This window comes from Stomoxys calcitrans, chromosome 1 (assembly GCF_963082655.1).
Source record: "Stomoxys calcitrans chromosome 1, idStoCalc2.1, whole genome shotgun sequence".
Lineage (NCBI taxonomy): Eukaryota > Metazoa > Arthropoda > Insecta > Diptera > Muscidae > Stomoxys > Stomoxys calcitrans.
In genome coordinates this window covers 239,966,211-239,987,522 of record NC_081552.1, presented here as the reverse complement: position 1 = coordinate 239,987,522, position 21,312 = coordinate 239,966,211, and the positions used below count along the sequence as shown (strand labels likewise).

General features: G+C 39.6%; 1 protein-coding gene across 1 annotated transcript in view; it reads left to right on the top strand.

The window, feature by feature from the left end:
- Positions 1 to 21,312, top strand: part of LOC106091669 (uncharacterized protein DDB_G0271670) — a 219,055-nt gene that overhangs the window by 145,718 nt on the left and 52,025 nt on the right. The window contains exon 3 of the mRNA XM_059370927.1: positions 2,752 to 2,852. Within this exon, the coding sequence (XP_059226910.1) occupies positions 2,752 to 2,852 (101 nt within the window). The remainder of the gene's footprint in view (positions 1 to 2,751; positions 2,853 to 21,312) is intronic.

The window sequence follows — 21,312 nt, the reverse complement described above, 5'->3', positions numbered from 1 at the left end:
GAGGTTATAAAGGATCCATATACTACCCGAATTCGATGACAATTGGCACAGTGTGTTCTGGCAGAACCCTACCCATTGCTATCAAATGTCGTACAGATCTGACCATATTTAGATGCAGCTGCCATGTATACCGATCTCCCGATATATCAAAAATATTCAGCACAATCGGATTATAAATGCGCCTTATATTCAAATCTAAACCGATCTGTGCCAAATTGAAGAAGGATGTGGATGGCCCCAAAACAACTCAAAGTCACAAATTGCGGCGAAATCGGACAATAAATGGGCCTTTTATGGGCCCAAAACCTTAGATCGAGAAATCGGTCTATATGGTAGCTATATCTAAATGTGGAACGATTGGGGCCAAATTAAAGAAGGATGTCGAGGGGCCTAACAACTCACTGCCCCAAATTTCGGCGAAATCGGACAATAAATGCGCCTTTAATGGAGCCAAGAACTTGAATCGAGAGATCGGTCTATATGGCAGCTATATTCAAATCTGGACCGATCTAAGCCAAATTGAAGAAATATATCGAAGACCTCAACACAACTCACGGTCCCAAATTTCGTCGACATCGGGCAATAAATGAGCCTTTTATGGACCCAAAACCTTAAATCGGAAAATCGGTCGATATGGCAGCTATATGAGGCTATGAACCAATTAAAACCATATTTGGCACAATTGTTGGAAATCATAACAAAATACCGCATGCAAAATTTCAGCCAAATCGGATGAGAATTGCGCTCTCAAGTGGCTCAAGAAGTCAAAATTCAAGATCGGTTTATATGGCGGCTATATCAAAACATGGACCGATATGGCCCATTTACAAATATTTGTTGAAATATTTTTTAATACAAATAGTATTTAGTCCTGTATTTATCTATGGGTTTCGGTCCATATTTGGTATCGTTAAATAACCAATGGCTATCACGTTCCCACCGCGATCGGCCTTACGGACCGAAACGAGGCGATCGCGGTGGGATAGCCATGGGTTATTTAACGGCACCAATAACTCGTCTTTTCATCGTCGAGCATCGTAGGCACTCAGTATTGAAGTAAGATGCATTTACTGAGACTCTCCACACAATAGTGCTGACTATCCACGACTGCTATTTCAGCAACTGCGTATGGAACATCCTACTATTCACAACCTGTGGACGCAGCCGGTAGCTCACAGCTGAGCTTCTCTCCCACAAAGATCGAAGCTGAAAGTTCCACCCAGGTGAAGCTCATAGTTATCTCGTGCAGGGTCCATATCACCTTCTTTTGGGTGATACAATCCAATTAAAAAAGTTATAATACTCTCTGCCACAGCTGTGATGTCCACAAACATTCCAGGAACAGGCGGCAAACTTCTCACATACAAATAAGTGCAATCCCATTCAAGTTTTTTAGATCAATGATAAGGGACTCCTGTTTACATCCATGTCCAACAGCCAGCCGCAGAGCGACATCTCTCTGAAAAGAAGTTTTTACATGGCATAGTACCACACATGCCGTCGGCATTAGCAGAGGATAACCACTGATAAGAAGTAATCGTGAAAAATTTGAAGCGGCTAGATTTACTCCTTCGAAAGTTAGCGAGCTTTCGACAGACAGACGGACAGACAAACGGATGGACAGATAGATAGACGGACAGACAGACAGACGGACGGACGGACAGACAGACGGACGGACGGACGGACAGACAGACGGATGGACGGACAGACAGACAGACAGATAGACAGACGGACGGACAGACAGATAGACAGACGGACAGACGGACGGACGGGCATGGCTAAATCGACTTAAAATGTCATGACGATCAAGAAGGTTTATACTTTTCAGCCAAAACGGGTGAGAATTGCGCCCTCTAGTGACTCAAGAAGTCAAGATCTAAGATCGGTTTATATGGCAGCTATATCAAAGCATGGACCGATATGGCCCGTTAACAATTTCAACTGACCTACACTAATAAAAAGTATTCGTGGAAAATTTGAAACGGGGCAGCTTCACTCCTTCGAAAGTTAGCGAGCTTTCGACAGACAGACGGACGGACGGACGGACATGACTAAATCGACTTAAAATGTCATGACGATTAAGAATATTAACACCTTTCAGCCAATTCGGGTGAGAATTGCGCCCTCTAGTGACTCATGTAGTCAAGATCTAAGATTGATTTATATGGCAGCTATATCAAAACATGGACCGATTTTAAAATTTCAACCGACCTACACTAAAAAGAAGTATTCGTGCAAAATTTGAAGCGGCTGGCTTTACTCCTTGACTTTCGATAGACAGACGGATCAACGGACAGACGGACAGACGGACGGACATGGCTAAATCAACTTAAAATGGGGTCTCAGAGGAATATTTTGAGGAGTTACAAACAGAGTGACGAAATGAGTATACCCCCATCCTATGGTGGAGGGTATAAAAAGTAAAAAAATCTAAAGAAATCGGTTTTACATGAGTTTCTTGGTTCCTTTCACATGAGTTTTTTTGCGGGTAAGTATGGGAAAATGCTTTTCAAATGATAAACAACAGATATATTGAAAATGTGCCCTCAGACACCTTTTGTTCAACAAACTGGAATCATACATCAAAGTAATTTATTAGTTGTGAAACTAAATGACTTCAAATACAGTGAATTTTTACCTTACATAGGCCATAAGCAAATCGCAACTTATCTAAGACACATTAATCTTAAGCTGCTTCTACACATTCAACTTATATTCGATTTTAACTTTTTTTTTTCAATTTCTTTGCAGATTGTCCACATTGTGTCGATGAGACGCAGTACATGAACAAATGGACAATGCCTCTGCTTAAGCTTGGCGAAAAACGCTATTATCTTGGCATCTTCTTCAAGGTAAGTGACATTCCATGCAACACCATTATCAATAGTATTAGCGTAAGAAACACAGTCGAGAACCATTCAACGAAGATGGATATAAATGTTCCAAGTTTGAACTAAAGGCGATCTTTAGATTTAAATTAAATGGTCACATGTCTGAGAGAACCGAGTGGTCGTTGGGTTAGTTAGACGATTTTCTTGGCCAACTGGAATGTTTATTAAGAATTTTACCCATGGATGTTCTATAATTTGTTCGATTTATTTTAAAATTCATTAAAACTGAATGAATTGACAAACAGACAAAGACGAAGAAATACCGAACAAGGCAACAAGAACCCATTCTAATTCCATATCCACCATGGCTAAGAATGCTTCTAGCTCGGATGAACTTTTTGGAGGCAAAAAGAATACCTCTGTAATCGGTGGTGATCGTCTAACGACCAATCATCCAATAAAGTTGAATGAAGAGCTTAGAATTATACAAGTCATAAAACTCGTCCAATTTGAATACAAATCATATTCATATTCATGATGTTCGACTGAATATTGAATATTTGAATATTCAATTTGAACCGAATGAATTTTAACTATGGCAGGTGCAGGTTCCTTTGTTGTTGCGGCCAACTGTATTTTACGATATATCTATCAGTGCATAATTCGAATATGAATCAAAAAAATCAAAATATTCGGAGATAGCTTTCAATATTTGTTTTAATTTAGAAAAAAAAAACGATATTTTACCACCGGTTCGATCGAAGTCCGGAAGTTAGAGTAGCCGGTTCGCGTAAATGTAAGTGACTAAACATATGAAACATAACGCTGAGTGATTCATATTTTTTTTTTGTTTTTACCATGTGCGTAGATTTTGGTGAAACAGAACGTAAACAAATAAAGATTAGTAGATTTCAATAATACGGAATTTAGGAAATGAAAACCTAAGATAGTCGAGATAGAATGTGACAGGAAGCTATTTTAGAACAAAGGCCGAGGTAAAGTCTGCATAACTAAACGTTGAATATGGAAACAAGAACTGTTATAACCCATTTTTATACCCCTCACCATAGGATGGGGGTATACTAATATCGTCATTCTGTGTGTAACTACTCGAAATATTGGTCTGAGGCCCCATAAAGTATATATATTCTTGATCGTCATGACATTTTATGTAGATCCAGCCATGTCCGTCCTTCCGTTCGTCCTTCCGTCCGTCCTTCCGTCCGTCCGACCGTCCTTCCGTCCGTCCGTCCTTCCGTCCGTCCTTCCGTCCGTCCGTCCTTCCGTCCGTCCGTCCTTCCGTCCGTCCGTCCTTCCGTCCGTCCGTCCTTCCGTCCGTCCGTCCTTCCGTCCGTCCGTCCTTCCGTCCGTCCGTCCTTCCGTCCGTCCGTCCTTCCGTCCGTCCGTCCTTCCGTCCGTCCGTCCTTCCGTCCGTCCGTCCTTCCGTCCGTCCGTCCTTCCGTCCGTCCGTCCGTCCGTCCTTCCGTCCGTCCGTCCGTCCTTCCGTCCGTCCTTCCGTCCGTCCGTCCTTCCGTCCGTCCGTCCTTCCGTCCGTCCGTCCTTCCGTCCGTCCGTCCGTCCGTCCTTCCGTCCGTCCTTCCGTCCTTCCGTCCGTCCGTCCTTCCGTCCGTCCTTCCGTCCGTCCGTCCTTCCGTCCGTCCGTCCTTCCGTCCGTCCGTCCTTCCGTCCGTCCGTCCTTCCGTCCGTCCGTCCTTCCGTCCGTCCTTCCGTCCGTCCTTCCGTCCGTCCGTCCTTCCGTCCGTCCGTCCTTCCGTCCGTCCGTCCGTCCTTCCGTCCGTCCGTCCTTCCGTCCGTCCGTCCTTCCGTCCGTCCTTCCGTCCGTCCGTCCGTCCTTCCGTCCGTCCGTCCTTCCGTCCGTCCGTCCTTCCGTCCGTCCGTCCTTTCGTCCGTCTTTCCGTCCTTCCGTCCGTCCTTCCGTCCGCCCTTCCGTCCGTCCGTCCTTCCGTCCGTCCGTCCTTCCGTCCGTCCGTCCTTCCGTCCGTCCTTCCGTCCGTCCTTCCGTCCGTCCTTCCGTCCGTCCTTCCGTCCGTCCTTCCGTCCGTCCTTCCGTCCGTCCTTCCGTCCGTCCGTCCTTCCGTCCGTCCTTCCGTCCGTCCTTCCGTCCGTCCTTCCGTCCGTCCTTCCGTCCGTCCTTCCGTCCGTCCTTCCGTCCGTCCTTCCGTCCGTCCTTCCGTCCGTCCTTCCGTCCGTCCTTCCGTCCGTCCTTCCGTCCGTCCTTCCGTCCGTCCTTCCGTCCGTCCTTCCGTCCGTCCTTCCGTCCGTCCATCCGTCCGTCCTTCCGTCCGTCCTTCCGTCCGTCCTTCCGTCCGTCCTTCCGTCCGTCCTTCCGTCCGTCCTTCCGTCCGTCCTTCCGTCCGTCCTTCCGTCCGTCCTTCCGTCCGTCCTTCCGTCCTTCCGTCCGTCCTTCCGTCCGTCCTTCCGTCCGTCCGTCTGTCGAAAGCGCGCTAACTTTCGAAGGAGTAAAGCTAGGCGCTTGAAATTTTTCACAAATACTTCTAATAAGTGTAGGTCGGTTGGGATTGTAAATGGACCATATCGGTCCATGTTTTGATATAGCTGCCATATAAACCAATTTGCCTGAAATTTAGCATGACGTATTTTGTGATGACTTCCAACGCCTTTGCCAAAGATGACTCAAATCGGTTTATAACCTAATATAGCTGTCATAAAAACCGATCTGGGTTCTTGACTTCTTGAGCCACTAGAGAGAGCCATTTCTATCCGAAATGGCTGAAGTTTTGTACGACGTGTTTTGCTATGACTTCCAACAAATGTGCTAAGTATGGTTCAACTCGGTCCATAACCTGATATAGCTGCCATATAAACCGATCTTGAATCTTGACTTCTTGAGCCACTAGAGCGCGCAATTCTTATACGATTCGGCTGAAACTTTGAATGACGGACCTTAATTTGATATCACTCTAATAGCACAACAAATCGATTTATCCTTTTTATACCCTCCACCATAAGATGGGGGGTATACTAATTTCGTCATTCTGTTTGTAACTACTCGAAATATTCGTCTGAGACCCCATAAAGTATATATATTCTTGATCGTCGCGACATTTTATGTCGATCTAGCCATGTCCGTCCGTCCGTCTGTCCGTCCGTCCGTCCGTCCGTCCGTCTGTCCGTCCGTCTGTCCGTCCGTCCGTCTGTCTGTCTGTCTGTCGAAAGCACGCTAACTTCCGAAGGAGTAAAGCTAGCCGCTTGAAATTTTGCACAAATACTTCTTATTAGTGTAGGTCGGTTGGTATTGTAAATGGGCCATATCGGTCCATGTTTTGATATAGCTGCCATATAAACCGATCTTGGGTCTTGACTTCTTGAGCCTCTAGAGTGCGCAATTCTTATCCGATTGGAATGAAATTTTGCACGACGTGTTTTGCTATGATACCCAACAACTGTGCCAAGTATGGTTCAATTCGGTTCATAACCTGATATAGCTGCCATATAAACCGATCTTAGGTCTTGACTTCTTGAGCCTCTAGAGTGCGTATTTCTTATCCGATTGAAATGGAATTTTTTGTACGACGTATTTTGTTATGATACCCAACAACTGTGACAAGTATGGTTTAAATCGGTCCGTAACCTGATATAGCTGCCATATAAACCGATCTTGGGTCTTGACTTCTTGAGCCTCTAGAGGGCACAATTCTTATCCGATTTTAATGAATTTTTGCACGAAGTATTTCGTTATGATATCCAACAACTGTGCCAAGAATGGTTGAAATCGGTTCATAACATGATATAGCTGTCATATAAACAGATCTGGGGATTTGACTTCTTGAGCTACTAGGGGGCGCAATTCCTATCCGATTTGGCTGAAATTTTGCATGACGTATTTTATTTTTACTTTTAACAACTGTGTCAAATAAGGTTCAAATCGGTTCATAACCTGATATAGCTGCCATATAAACCGATCTGGGATCTTGACTTCTTGACCCCTAGAGGTCGCAATTATTATCCGATATGCCTGAAATTTTGTACGATGGATCCTCTTATGACCATCATCAAACGTGTTTATTATGGTCTGAATCGGTCTATAGCCCGATACAGATCCCATATAAATCGTTCTCTCTATTTTACTTCGTGAGCCCCAAAGGGCGCAATTTTTATACGAATTGGCGGAAATTTTACACAGGTCTCCAACATATAATTTAATTGTGGTCCGAACCGGACCATATCTTGATATCGTTTTAATAGCAGAGCAACTCTTTTCTTATATCCTTTTTTGCCTAAGAAGAGATGCCGGGAAAATAACTCGACAAATGCGATCCATGGTGGAGGGTATATAAGATTCGGCCCGGCCGAACTTAGCACGCTTTTACTTGTTTTTGCCTAAGAAGATATGCCGGTAAAACATCACGACAAATGCGATCCATGGTGGAGGGTATATAAGATTCGGCCCGGCCGAATTCAGCACGCTCTTACTAGTTGATTCTACAAAGGCGAAAGAGAGTGAGGTACTGTACCATCTGGTATGGCAGCCGTGTAAAAACTTCTCCACTAAGAGGTGTCGCCCTGCGGCATGCCGTTCGGGCTAGGGTATAAAAAGGAGGCCCATCATCGTTGAGCTTGAGCGAGAAGGCTGAACAGTTTAATTTTAGCAGAGATATCCCAGACTATAGTAGATCAGACGAGCTGGGGAGATTACGAATTACCTTACACAATTCACTGGAACTGAAAACCATAACGTCGAGATAGAGAAAACTATCTGCTGTGTGTGTATTTCACGTTGGCAAGCAGAGGAAGTTCCATATAAATATCCCATTTGTTTTGAGACTTGTCTGATTTAGCGAATGTAATCGTTTCCAAGTTGTTGGGCTTTTCAAAGCGATTTGGCTGGTTCAGCCGTAGGAACAACTAGAAGACAACTTCCTTCTCCTATGTGTGTGGTATCACAAGGGACAAAAATGTGTAAGTGGGACTAACAGACTGTAAGTGGGATAACAGACTGTCACTGAACCTAATATAACTAAGGGCGGTTGGGCTTCAGTGGGAATCAGAGAACTAGAAGCGGTGGTATTTTTCTTATATGCGGTATACTTAAAAATATGCAATGTTAGTATGAGCTACCTTATCCGTTCCAAGGGAACTGGAATTTGTAATGTCGAGAAAGAGGAGATTATTTGCTGAGTGTGTGTCTTCCGCAATGGCAAACAGATGAAGTTCCGCTTAAGGATGGCATTTGTTTTGAGACTTGTCTGAATTGGCGGATGTAAACACTTGCAAGTTGTTGGGCTTTTCAAAGTCATCTGGCTGGTTAAATTGTAGAATCTAGAATATAAATTTCTTCGACTGTGTATATGGTATCACAATGTACGAAAATGTCTTAGTGGGACTAATTGTAGACTGTCTCATAACCTTATTTAACTTGGGGCTTCAGTGTGCATCAGAGAACTGCAAACAGTGGCATTTTTCTGACTTGCGGTATACTCAAAAAAAAAAGCGGTTTTAGTGACTATCACCATCGCAATTGATGCGGTGTTATAATCAATAAACTGATATGAGTGGCGATCATAACAATGCTAGTGCTTTTTCATACTTCGTTTACCATCGCTTTTAAAGTTATCTTTGTCCATGGCGGTGTTATGAGTGAATGTAAGACGACAATGAAAACACCGCATCAATACACCACATTGACTCGACTCATAATTGCGGATTTGCTTCTGCCACAATGATCCCATTGATTTTAACAAAAATATATCTAATATCGAGAGTAGTCGTGTCACGCTACTGACGCCGAGGTCCACTTTGCACTTATAGGGTAGGTGCAGGGTACTATAAAGTCGGCACCGCCGGTTTTTGCTTTTCTGTACAGGTTTTAAAATAAATTTAAAAAATTAAATGCTCGGAGTCGGAGTAGAGCCAGCTTCCCGGAGTCGAATAATAATTTGCTCGATTCCGCAGCCCTGATTTGCCTTTTATGGTACACTGAAAACAAGTTGGCCCAAAACTTAAGATTTTTTCTTATTCGTAGGATTTTAGCAATGAAAAATATCCAAAGAACCCAAACTATAAAATAAAGATAATATCTTTAAATTTAATATCCCACTTATTAACGGACATAACCATCCGTTTCAAATTTTGATCGCTGATTGATTATTATTTTACTTCATAGATGACTGTTTAATGATTATTTTCTGAAAAAATCTATTTTAAACTTAGCATTTTAACCTAAAACTAGTGGCTCAAGAAGTCAAGATTCAAGATCGGTTTATATGGCAGCTATATCAGGTTATGGACCGATTTGGACCGTACTTGTTGGAAGTTGTGACGAAACACGTCATGCAAAATTTCAGCCAAATCGGTTAAGAATTGCGCCCTCTAGAGGCTCAAGAAGTCAGGACCCCAGACCGATTTGAGCCATACTTAGCACAGTTGTTGGAAGTGATACCAAAACACCACGCGCAAAATTTCAATCAAATCGGACTACAATTGCGGCCTCTATTGGCTCAAGAAGTCAAGACCCAAGATCGGTTTATATGGCAGCTATATCAAAACATGGACCGATATGGCCCATTTACAATCCCAACGGACCTACGTCGATAAGAAGTATTTGTGCAATTTCAAGCGGCTATCTTTATTCCTTCGAAAGTTAGCGTGCTTTCGACAGACAGACGGACAGACGGACATGGCTAAATCGACATAATTGTCATGACGATCAAGAATATATATACTTTATGGGGTCTGAGACGAATATTTCGAGGAGTTACAAACGATATTAGTATACCCCCATCCTATGGTGGAGTGTGTAAAAATTAAACATTTGAAGACACTCCTATATGCAAGGCTATTTTGCCTCTTTACCTACGGTACACTGTTGTCTTGTCCAAAGATTAATGTCCTAGCCTTCAACGATATTTCGATTTTTATCTTTAATAAAAAAGTTAAGGTTTTATTAATATTAAGAAAAATATTTTTAACCAAAGGGAATGTTTCCTTAAAAGTTGGAAATTTGATGATCTTTTAAGTAAGTTGGCTAACCTTTGGCTCTAATCTTTAAAATCAGAATAGACAATTTTCCAGTATATAAACCTGCAGGACTTCAAACCCTTGATGGTTTTATGGCTCTTTATGCTTCCAAGTGAGGAGGCAAGGACAATCTAAATAAAACTCTTTACGCTATATAGTCTACGACCCCCGGTAGAGAATTGGGTTCTCTTGGCGACGTTGGATTAAAACCACAGTCAATACACGGAAACCAATGGAGCACTCACCAAGAATCCAAATCCCAGTGCTTCCTGACCTAATGATACCAAATTTAAATACTTTAGTACGGCCTGCTAGGAATATTAGAACCAATTTAGTCCTTACTGGTCTAATACTGTCGCAAAGACTAATGGAATGCTTACGTTATCACAAACGGCTATTGGTGGCGAACTCAAACATCTTAAAGTGAACAAAATGTTTGTATATCGCATTATCAATTATTATTGTGGTGCTGGTAGTGTTGTCAAAAGCCAAAAAAGTGTAACGACACCTGAAATGGTTCGGCCAGTGAAGGCTCGAAAATCTTTGCAAACAAAGAAATGTCGTTCGTCACTTTGTGTCAGCTATCCTGTACAGAAATTATCCCCGAAACTTGGATTCTATGTAAAAAATGTCATGTATCCGTCCTCAAAAACCATTTCTTGTGTTCTTTGATCGTAGCCGCTTTAATTGAGACAAAATGAGCGAACAAACCCAATATTGCAATTTTCTTGTACAACAAAGCAAAATAAACAATTTTATAGGCAAAATTGTAACAACTTGAATGTCAAAATCAAGGTTGCTTACTAGACCACTTAGAATGCGGCTTAACTAAATCTAGTTTAAGTTCAAGGCTATTCTGGCAAGACTTGTTCGGTATTAAAGTTCTGGCTTTTAATGTCATATTCTAAATTTAATTTTATATACTTTTAATTATTCATTGACTGAGAGATAATTGTTCTCCTGCCTTCGGTGCTTTAAACGGCCAGAGTTTTTGTGGCGAGGTGGGCTTGTGGTGTGGCTTACAGGCATTCGAGGAGCCGTCTCAACTTGTTCTACGGTTAAAGCCAGATAGAAACTGAATTAATGTTGACACCACATCCAAATGGCCATTGAATGGAAGTGAAGTTTGTGTTGTCGCATAGATAATAAAAATATCAAGCAAAACAAAAAAAAAAAAAAAACAAAACAAAAAGTTGTTCAAAAGCGCATACACCAAAAAGTGTTTGAGGTGTTGGCTAGTCTTTTGTTTTGGCTTCAACTTGAAACAATGTCCAGTTAATATTCTAAGTTTGATTGTTGGCTTATGTTGGCGACGATGATAATGCGAAATTGCAACTTGCTGATATCTCATTTCAGGTTTCCATTTGATTATTATTCTTTGAAGCGGTTTGCATGCCACTATTATGATCATAATTTAGTCATGTGGTTTTTTATGTTTTATTAGACATTTCAGTATATGAGAAATGCTAATATGATTTCAGTGGCGTGGAAATAGAGGAGTCAAATGTAAAATAAAACAAAAATTCCAAAATTTTAATTAAAAAAAAATAAGAAAATTTAAGATCAGTATATGAAAATATGTTAATATGATTTCAGTGGCGTGGAAATAGAGGGGTCATATGTAAAATAAAACAAAATTTCAAAAATTTTAATTAAAAAAATAAGAAAATTTAAGATCAGTATATGAGAAATGTTAATATGATTTCAGTGGCGTGGAAATAGAGGGGTCAAATGTAAAAAAATAAAAAAGTTAAAAAAATTTTGCTGTGATTAAAAAAATAAGAAAATTTAAGATCAGTATATGAAAAATGTTAATATGATTTCAGTGGCGTGGAAATAGAGGGGTCAAATGTAAAATAATTCAAAAATTTTGCTGTGATTAAAAAAAAAAGAAAATTTGAGAAAACTTTTAAGGCAAGCTTTTATAAAAACATGTAAAAGCGCGCTAAGTTCGGCGGGAACGAATCTTGAGAACCCACCACCATGGATTTTGTTAAACAAAATTTATGCAAACAAAATTTAGTCGAAGGGCATTAATTTATTTTACATACCCAACTTCTGTCCAACCAGCAAAAATTTAAACTTCTAGGAACCGAACCCGGATAAACGAAAGACCAGTTTATATTTAGGAGTTACTAGCCGAGCCGGGCCAGTAAACCAGTGGAGTTAAAAACCTCATCTGTAGCTCCAACTAGTTCAATTCTCAGAGAATTTTATATTGGGTTGCCCAAAAAGTAATTGCGGATTTTTTAAAAGAAAGTAAATGCATTTTTAATAAAGCTTAGAATGAACTTTAATCAAATATACTTTTTTACACTTTTTTTCTAAAGCAAGCTAAAAGTAACAGCTGATAACTGACAGAAGTAAGAATGCAACTACAGAGTCACAAGCTGTGAAAAAAGCTGAATACAGAGTCACAAGCTGTGAAAATGGAAAAATGGTAATGGGTACTTTGACTCAAATTTCAATACCATATTCGTATTCTACTCTCCAATACCTTTCATTTGATACCTATATTGTCCCGCGCGATCCACTTTTGATTTTGGGTTGTGTTTTTGGCATAAGGGGGAGGGTACGTCCCCCTTCCCATACCGAAAAATTATATGGCCTACAGGGTGGCTGATGAAAGCCGCTACCAAAAAAAAATGTAATAACTTTTTTTCTATTTAATAATAATAATTTAATAATTAATTTAATTAATTAATTAATTAATTTAATTAATAATAATTTAATAATTAATTTAATAATTTAATTTAACATGAATAAAAGAAAAATGTATTCCATACACCGAAAAAAAAATGTAGCAATATTCATCATTGTAGCAATATTCATCAGCCACCCTGTATGTTTCCTTCCTGACCAACCTACACAATATGCGAACATTTTGAGAAAATCGATTTTGCCGTTTTTCAGTCTATACGGAACAAACAAACCCAGTCCCATATAGCCCCGATAGGTTAATGTGCCCATTTTAGGCGTGGCGTGACCCCCTATACTTCGACATGAATTTATATGCCAGATTCGTTATCTACTCCTGCATAATTTTCATTTGATACCCATATTGTCCTTATCGGTCTACTTGTGATTTTGGGTGGTGTTTTTGGGGTAATGGTGAAGGGTCCACCCCCTTCCGTTATCAATAAATTTTAAAGTCTATTCCTACTTCCTGACCATATTCGTCATCTACCCGAATACCTTTCATTTGAGTCCCATATTGTCATGATCGTAAAATAGATTTATTTTAAGGGGTTTTGGGGCTGGGGCGGCCCCCCAGGTACTTGGACCCAACTTTTATTATGAAATTCGTACTCTACTCTTGAATACCTTTCATTTGAATCCCATATTGTCCCGATCGGGACAGTACCTTGTGGGGTAGTACCTTGTGAGTAAAGGGGAGAGTCCGCCCCCTCCCGATATCAGGACGAACTTTATGCCTTTTTACTTTTTTTTCGCAAAACCCTATCATTTGAGTTCCATATTGTCTAATTTTCCGTTTGGAGAGCTTTTGGGAAAGTATGGCCCTTCTGAGACGTAGAGGCAAATTTTGATATCGGATTCGAATTCTACTCCCAAGTATCCTACATCCAAATCTGGACCGATCTGAGCCAAATTGAAGAAAAATGTCAACAAAACTCGCTGTCCCAAATTCGGACAATAAATGTGGCTTTTATAGGCCCAAGACTTTAGATCAAGAAATCGGTCTATATGTCAGCTATATTCAAATATGGACCGATCTGTGCTATAATGAAGAAATATGTCGAGTGGTCTAACATAACTTACTGTTCCAAATTTCAACAATAACGGATGATAGATGTGGCTTTTATGGGCCAAAGACCCTAAATCGGCGGATCTGTCCATATGGGGGCTATATCAAGATATAGTCCTATATAGCCCATCTTCGAACTTAACCTGCTTATGGATAAGAACATAATTTGTGCAAAGTTTTGGCTCAATTTTTCTATTTTTAAAGACTGTAGCGTGATTTCAACAGACAGACGGACGGACGGAGAGAAGGTAAAATCAAAATTAAAATTTCAGCTTTTCTCTTCAAGTAAATATTGGCATAGATTTCACAAATACTTATTTCAATTCAACGCCACTGCTTCTTCAAAGCTACTGAATGGCAAAAAAAAAAAACCAAACTTTAGCTTAATAAATAACCAAATTAAGATTCACTTGAGATTAACATAGGTCCGATGCTGCTCCCACTCTTGGATTACGCTACGGTCTCCAACAAACATTTACACTGTGGCTGTGTGTGAGATTTATTGTGTCCAAAAGTGGTTTAAATATTCATTCAAAGTGTCAATAGCCAATAACAATTTGGTTTATTCATTTTGACCAAAAACACCAAAAACTTGTATCTCATCTCGCATCACAACGCATGCGATGCCATGCCATGCGATGCGATGGCATCGCCTCATATCTTCACATCTCATGAATTAATTTGAAATCGGTGTAAATCGCCTCGAAAGATTTATGAGATTAGCTTTGAGTTATAAGCAGGCGATTCTTTCCAAGAGATTTGCAAAACTCTGTTTTATGGATTAAGAATTAGAAGAAACAAAATGCCGAAATTCAATAGCATGTGTTTCGCACCAGTTTGAAGGTTAGCTAAAATTGTTTCAAATTCTTTGATTTATGCTCATTTAATTGAGGCTTTCAAAGAGGCAAACAGGAAGTGCATGATTTAGAATAAATTTCATACTGAGGTGTGAAATACATGTGGATGCTGTTTTAAAAATTGTTTTAGATTTGTCATTCCTTATTTAACAGTTGAAATGATTAGAGAAATTAAAATATTAAAGAACAAAAACAAAATCGAGAAAAAATGTTCAATACAAAATTTAATACAAATTAAATAAAATAAAATAAAATAAAATAAAATAAAATAAAATAAAATAAAATAAAATAAAATAAAATAAAATAAAATAAAATAAAATAAAATAAAATAAAATAAAATAAAATAAAATAAAATAAAATAAAATAAAATAAAATAAAATAAAATAAAATAAAATAAAATAAAATAAAATAAAATAAAATAAAATAAAATAAAATAAAATAAAATAAAATAAAATAAAATAAAATAAAATAAAATAAAATAAAATAAAATAAAATAAAATAAAATAAAATAGAATAAAATAAAATAAAATAAAATAAAATAAAATAAAATAAAATAAAATAAAATAAAATAAAATAAAATAAAATAAAATAGAATAAAATAAAATAAAATAAAATAAAATAAAATAAAAAAATAAAAAATAATATAAAATAAAATAAAATAAAATAAATCTTATATACCCTCCACCATGGATCGCCGAATCTTATATACCCTTCACCATGGATCGCCGAATCTTTTAAACCCTCCACCATGGATCGCATTTGTCGAGTTCTTTTCCCGGCATCTCTTCTTAGGCAAAAAAGGATATAAGAAAAAATATGCTCTGCTATTAGAGCGATATTAAGATATGGTCCGGTTTGGACCACAATTAAATTATATGTTGGAGACCTGTGTAAAATGTCAGCCCATTCGAATAAGAATTGCGCCCTTTGGGGGCTCAAGATGTAAAATAGAGAGATCGGTTTATATGGGAGATGTATCGGGCTATAAACCGATTCAGACCATAATAAACAGGTATGTTGATGGTCATGAGAGGATCCGTCGTACAAACTTTCAGGCAAATCGGATAATAATTGCGACCTCTAGAGGCTCAAGAAGTCAAGATCCCAGATCGGTTTATAAGGCAGCTATATCAGGTTATGGACCGATTTGAACCATACCTGGCGCAGTTGTTGGATATCATTACAAAACACGTCGTGCAAAATGTCATTCCAATCGGATAAGAATTGCGCCCTCTAGAGGATCAAGAAGTCAAGACCCAAGATCGGTTTATATGACAGCTATATCTGGTTGTGGACCGATTTGAACCATACTTGGCACAGTTGTTGGATATCATAACAAAACACTACGTGCCAAATTTCTGTCAAATCAGACGAGAATTGCGCCCTCTAGAGGCTCAAGAAGTCAAGACCCAAGATCGGTTTATATGGCAGCTATATCAAAACATGGACCAATTTGAACCATACTTGGCACAGTTGTTGGATATCATAACAAAACACGTCGTGCAAAATGTCATTCCAATCGGATAAGAATTGCGCCCCCTAGAGGCTCAAGAAGTCAAGACCCAAGATCGGTTTTTATGACAGCTATATCAGGTTATGGACCGATTTGAACCATACGTGGCACAATTGTTGGATATCATTACAAAACACGTCGTGCAAAATGTCATTCCAATCGGATAAGAATTGGGCCCCCTAGAGGCTCAAGAAGTCAAGACCCAAGATCGGTTTATAAGACAGCTATATCAGGTTATGAAGCGATTTGAACCATACCTGGCACAGTTGTTGGATATCATTACAAAACACGTCGTGCAAAATGTCATTCCTATCGGATAAAAATTCCGCGCTGTAGAGGCTCAAGAAGTTAAGATCCATGATCGATTTATATGGCAGCTATATCAAAACATGGAGCGATACGGCCCATTTACAATCCCAACCGACTTGCACCTATAAGAAACATTTCTACAAAATTTCACGCGGCTAGCTTTACTCCTTCTTAAGTTAGCGTGCTTTCGGCAGACAGACGGAAGGACGGACATATGGACGGGCGGACAGACGGACGGACGGACAGACGGACGGACGGACAGACGGACGGACAGACAGGCAGACGGACGAACGGACGGACAGACGGGCGGACGAACGGACGGACAGACGGGCGGACAGACGGCGGACGGACGGACAGATGGACAGACGGACGACAGATGGATGGACAGACGGACGGACAGACGAACAGACGGACGGACTGACGGACGGAAGGGCAGACGGACGGATACGGCCATAAAATGTCATGACGATCAAGAATATATATACTTAATGGTGTCTGAGACGAATATTTCGAGGAGTTACAAACAGAATGACGAAATTAGAATACCTCCATTCTATGGTGGACAGTGTAAAAACTACCGTGTCTTCAGGCAGGTTGTCAATAATCATTTCACATGTATTTTGACAAAATCGCGACCAGTTAATTCTTGTACAAAAGCCAATTTATGGGGATGAAGTTTTAAGTCTTGACAAAGAATCCGTCTAACATTGGTATCAGAAATTCCCATAGCAGCGGCATGATTGCGAGTCAAACGCCAGGGTGAAAACACAGCTGATTGCCTCACTCTTTCGATATTTTCTGCACTCCGGATGGTCCTTTGAAGTCCATTTCTGTGTTAAGCGACACTTCCATTTTCTCGAAACTAGTAAACCCAGTGCAGAATCGAACTATGGCTGGGAACGAGTCTGAGAGGAGGAATTTCAAAGTGAGTATCTAAGGCTCGTTGCGTAGCAACAAGTGAGTGACCATTAGACCAGAACAATATGGCAATTGACTGGAGAGAGAAACAACTTTGGGGACTTCCACCCCCAGATGAGCCCTCTTTCGACCACCTCCCCGCCAAACACACCGATTGGGAGTTTTTTTTTTATGTAAGTAAGTTTTTATGGCGCTTCCTGTACAGTAGGGTTGGGATGGCTTGAATTAATTTTTGCAAGGCCAGTTTAGGTCGTCAATTGGACCCGGTCGGAGAGCACAATATATTGGGTTGCCCAAAAAGTAATTGCGGATTTTTCATATAGTCGGCGTTGACAATTTTTTTCACAGCTTGTGACTCTGTATTTGCATTCTTTCTTCTTTCTTTTACACTTTTTTTCCTTTAGAAAAAAAGTGTAAAAAAAAGTATATTTGATTAAAGTTCATTCTAAGTTTTTTTAAAAATGCATTTACTTTCTTTTAAAAAAATCCGCAATTACTTTTTGGGCAACCCAATATATTTTCTCAGTGTTCGAGATGTTCGTAGAAAAATTAGCTCGTTTTTTATAATTTCTGCAATTTTATTTGGACAATTCCATAGATAGTTTTTTATACCCTCCATTATGGAGGGTATATAATTTCATCATACTGTTTGTAACTCCACGAAATATTCCTCTGAGACCCCATAAAGTATATATATTCTTGAACGTCATGTCATTTTAAGTCGATCTAGCCATGTCCGTCCGTCTGTCTGACTGTCCGTCCGTCTGTCTGTCTGTCCGTCCTTCTGTCCGTCCGTCTGTCTGTCTGTCTGTCCGTCCGTCTGTCCGTCCGTCTGTCTGTCATTCTGTCTGTCGAAAACACGCTAACTTTCGAAGGAGTAAAGCTAGCCGCTTGAAATTTTGCTCGAGTAATTCTTATGAGTGTAGGTCGGTTGGGATTGTAAATGGGCCATATCGATTCATGTTTTGATATGGCTGCCCTGTAAACCGATCTTGGATTTTGACTTCTTGAGTCTCTAGAGGACGCAATTATTATCCGATTTGGCTGAAATTTTCCATAAGGTGTTTTGTTGTGATTTCCAACTACTGTGCTAAGTACGGTTTCAATCGGTCTATTACCTGATATAGCTGCCATATAAACAGATCTGGGGTCTTGACTTCTTCAGTCTCTATAAGGCGCAATTCTAATTCGATTCGGCTAAAATTTTGCATGAGGTGTTTTGTTATGACTTCCAACAACTGTGCCAAATATGGTTTTAATTGATCTATAACTTTATATAGCTGTCATATAAACCGATCTGGGATCTTGACTTCTTGAGCATCTAGAGGTCGCAATTATTATCCGATTCGGCTGAAATTTTGTACAACGACTTCTCTCATGAACTTCAACATACGTGTCAATTATGGTCTGAATCGGTCTATAGCCTGATACAGCTCTCATATAAACCGACCTCCCTATTTTACTTCTTGAGCCCCTTAAGGGCGCAACTTTTATTCGAAATGGTTGAAATTTTACACAACGACGTCTACTATGGTCTCCAACATTCAGTTCAATTATGGTCCAAATCGGATGATAACTTGATATTATAGCTCCAATATCATAGCAATTCTTTGCTTTTATCATATGTTTGCCTAAAAAGAGATACCGGGAAAAGAACTCGACAAATGCGATCCTTGGTGGAGGGGATATAAGATTCGGCCCGGGCGAATTTCGCACGCTTTTACGAGTTATACATATTACTGGGTAAATATTTTCCTTCAGCGTTTTATTTGTATTTTTCTTGCAATCGCGATAACAAATCATGTCTACTTACTTATGGCTAACATAACACAGACTTGGTTGTAAATTTATTTGCTGACCTATAACCAGTCTTTATGACTAATTAAGGCTATAATTCATGTAGCTCCCGCTGGCAAAGCAAAATAATGTGTAACTAACATCCATAAAATTTCGTTTTATACTGACTTTTGCATTTTCAATTGGACCCCCACAAGGAGTTTGTAAACGATATCACAAAAAAAATTAAAAAGCATCACATAAATAGTGTATTAATGGTTCAACTAGCAATTCTTTGTTTCTTTGTTCTATGGAACTATGACACTAGAATGAGAATGACCTTGAAATATTACAATACTTTAATATTTTCGGTTTTACATGGCTTGCTTTATGTTTCCCATAAGAATTTCGGAAGACAAGTATTTTCAAATGTGGGTCATTGCCCACAATTATAGTACGATAAGACGATATGCACAGGGGTTTTGATTTATATGAATATGAGAGTTCCAAATAGCATATTAAATGTATTATTCAAATTTATACACAAACACTAAATGGACTGTTTAATTTATTATGAGAAATCTGAATATATGTGAAACAAGTAAAAGCGTGCTAAGTTCGGCCGGGCCGAATCTTATATACCCTCCACCATTGATCGCATTTGAGGAGTTCTATGCGCGGCATCTCTTTTTAGACAAACATAGAATATTAAATAAGAACTATTATGCTATTGGAGCTATATCAAGATGTAGTCCTATTCGGACCATAAATGAATGCTGAACATTGTAGAAGTCGTTGTGTAATATTGCAGTTCATTCCGATAAGAATTGTGCCTTGTAAGGGCTCAAGAAGCTAAATCGAGAGGTAAGTTTATATGGGAGCTGTATCAAGCTATTGATTGATTCCGACCATATTAGACACGTATGTTGAAAGTCATGAGAGAAGCCGTTGTACAAAATTTCAGCCAAATCGGGTGAGAATTTTGCCCTCTAGAGGCTCAAGAAGTCAAAATCCCAGATCGGTTTATATGGCAGCTATATCAGGTTATGAACTGATTTGCGCCATACTTAGCACAGTTATTGGAAGTCATAACAAAACACCTCATGCAAAATTTCAGCCAAATCGGATGAGAATTGCGCGCTCTATTGGCTCAAGAAGTCAAGTTCCAAGATCGGTTTACATGACAGCTATACCAGATTATGAACCGATTTGAATCATATTTGGCACAGTTGTTGGAAGTGCTACCAAAATACTACGTGCAAAATTTCTGTCAAATCGGGCGAGAATTGCGCCCTCTAGAGGCTCAAGAAGTCAAGACCCAAGATCGATTTATATGGCAGCTATAACAAAACATGCACCGATTTAAACCATACTTGGCGCAGTTATTGGAAGTCGTAACAAAACACCTCATGCAAAATTTCAGCCAAATCGGATGAGAATTGCGCCCTCCAGAGGCTCAAGAAGTCAAGACCCACGATCGGTTTATATGGCAGCTATAACAAAACATGCACTGATTTAAACCATACTTAGCGTAGTTATTGGAAGTCGTAACAAAACACCTCATGCAAAATTTCAGCCAAATCGGATGAGAATTGCGCCCTCTAGAGGCTCAAGAAGTCAAGACCCTAGATCGGTTAATATGGCAGCTATATCAAAACTTGGACTGAATTAAACCATACTTAGCGTAGTTGTTGGAAGTGTTACCAAAACACTACGTGCAAAATTTCAGTAGAATCGGATAAGAATTGCGCCCTCTAGAGGCTCAAGAAGTCAAGACCCAAGATCGGTTTATATGGCAGCTATATCAAAAAATTAACCGATTTGGCCCATTTACAATACCAACCGACCTACACCAATAAAAAGTATTTGTGCAAAATTTCAAGCGGCTAGCTTTACTCCTTCGCAAGATAGCGTGCTTTCGACAGAGAGACGGACGGACAGACATGGCTAGATCGACTTAAAATGACATGACGATCAAGAATATATATACTTTATGGGGTCTTAGACGTATATTTCGAGGTGTTACAAACAGAATAACAGAATTCATTTTGGAGCCGAGATCAAAAAATGTGGCATACTAATTTGCGATGGAAAAAATGTGTTACAATTAAGTAAATCAAGTCAAGCTGAACCGATTTATCAAGACATTTTCACAGATGGTAGAGTTTGAGTCGCCGGTTAAAATCGGGCACTAAATTTTTTGATATCCGAAGGCGGGGCGGGTCCTCCCCCTTGCTCCTATTTTCAAAAACGCCAGATCTTGGAGGTGGGTGCACCGAACTAAGCAAAATTTTCAATGCCACCTTATAGTGTCCCAAAAAAACACGAAATTGGGGTCAAATA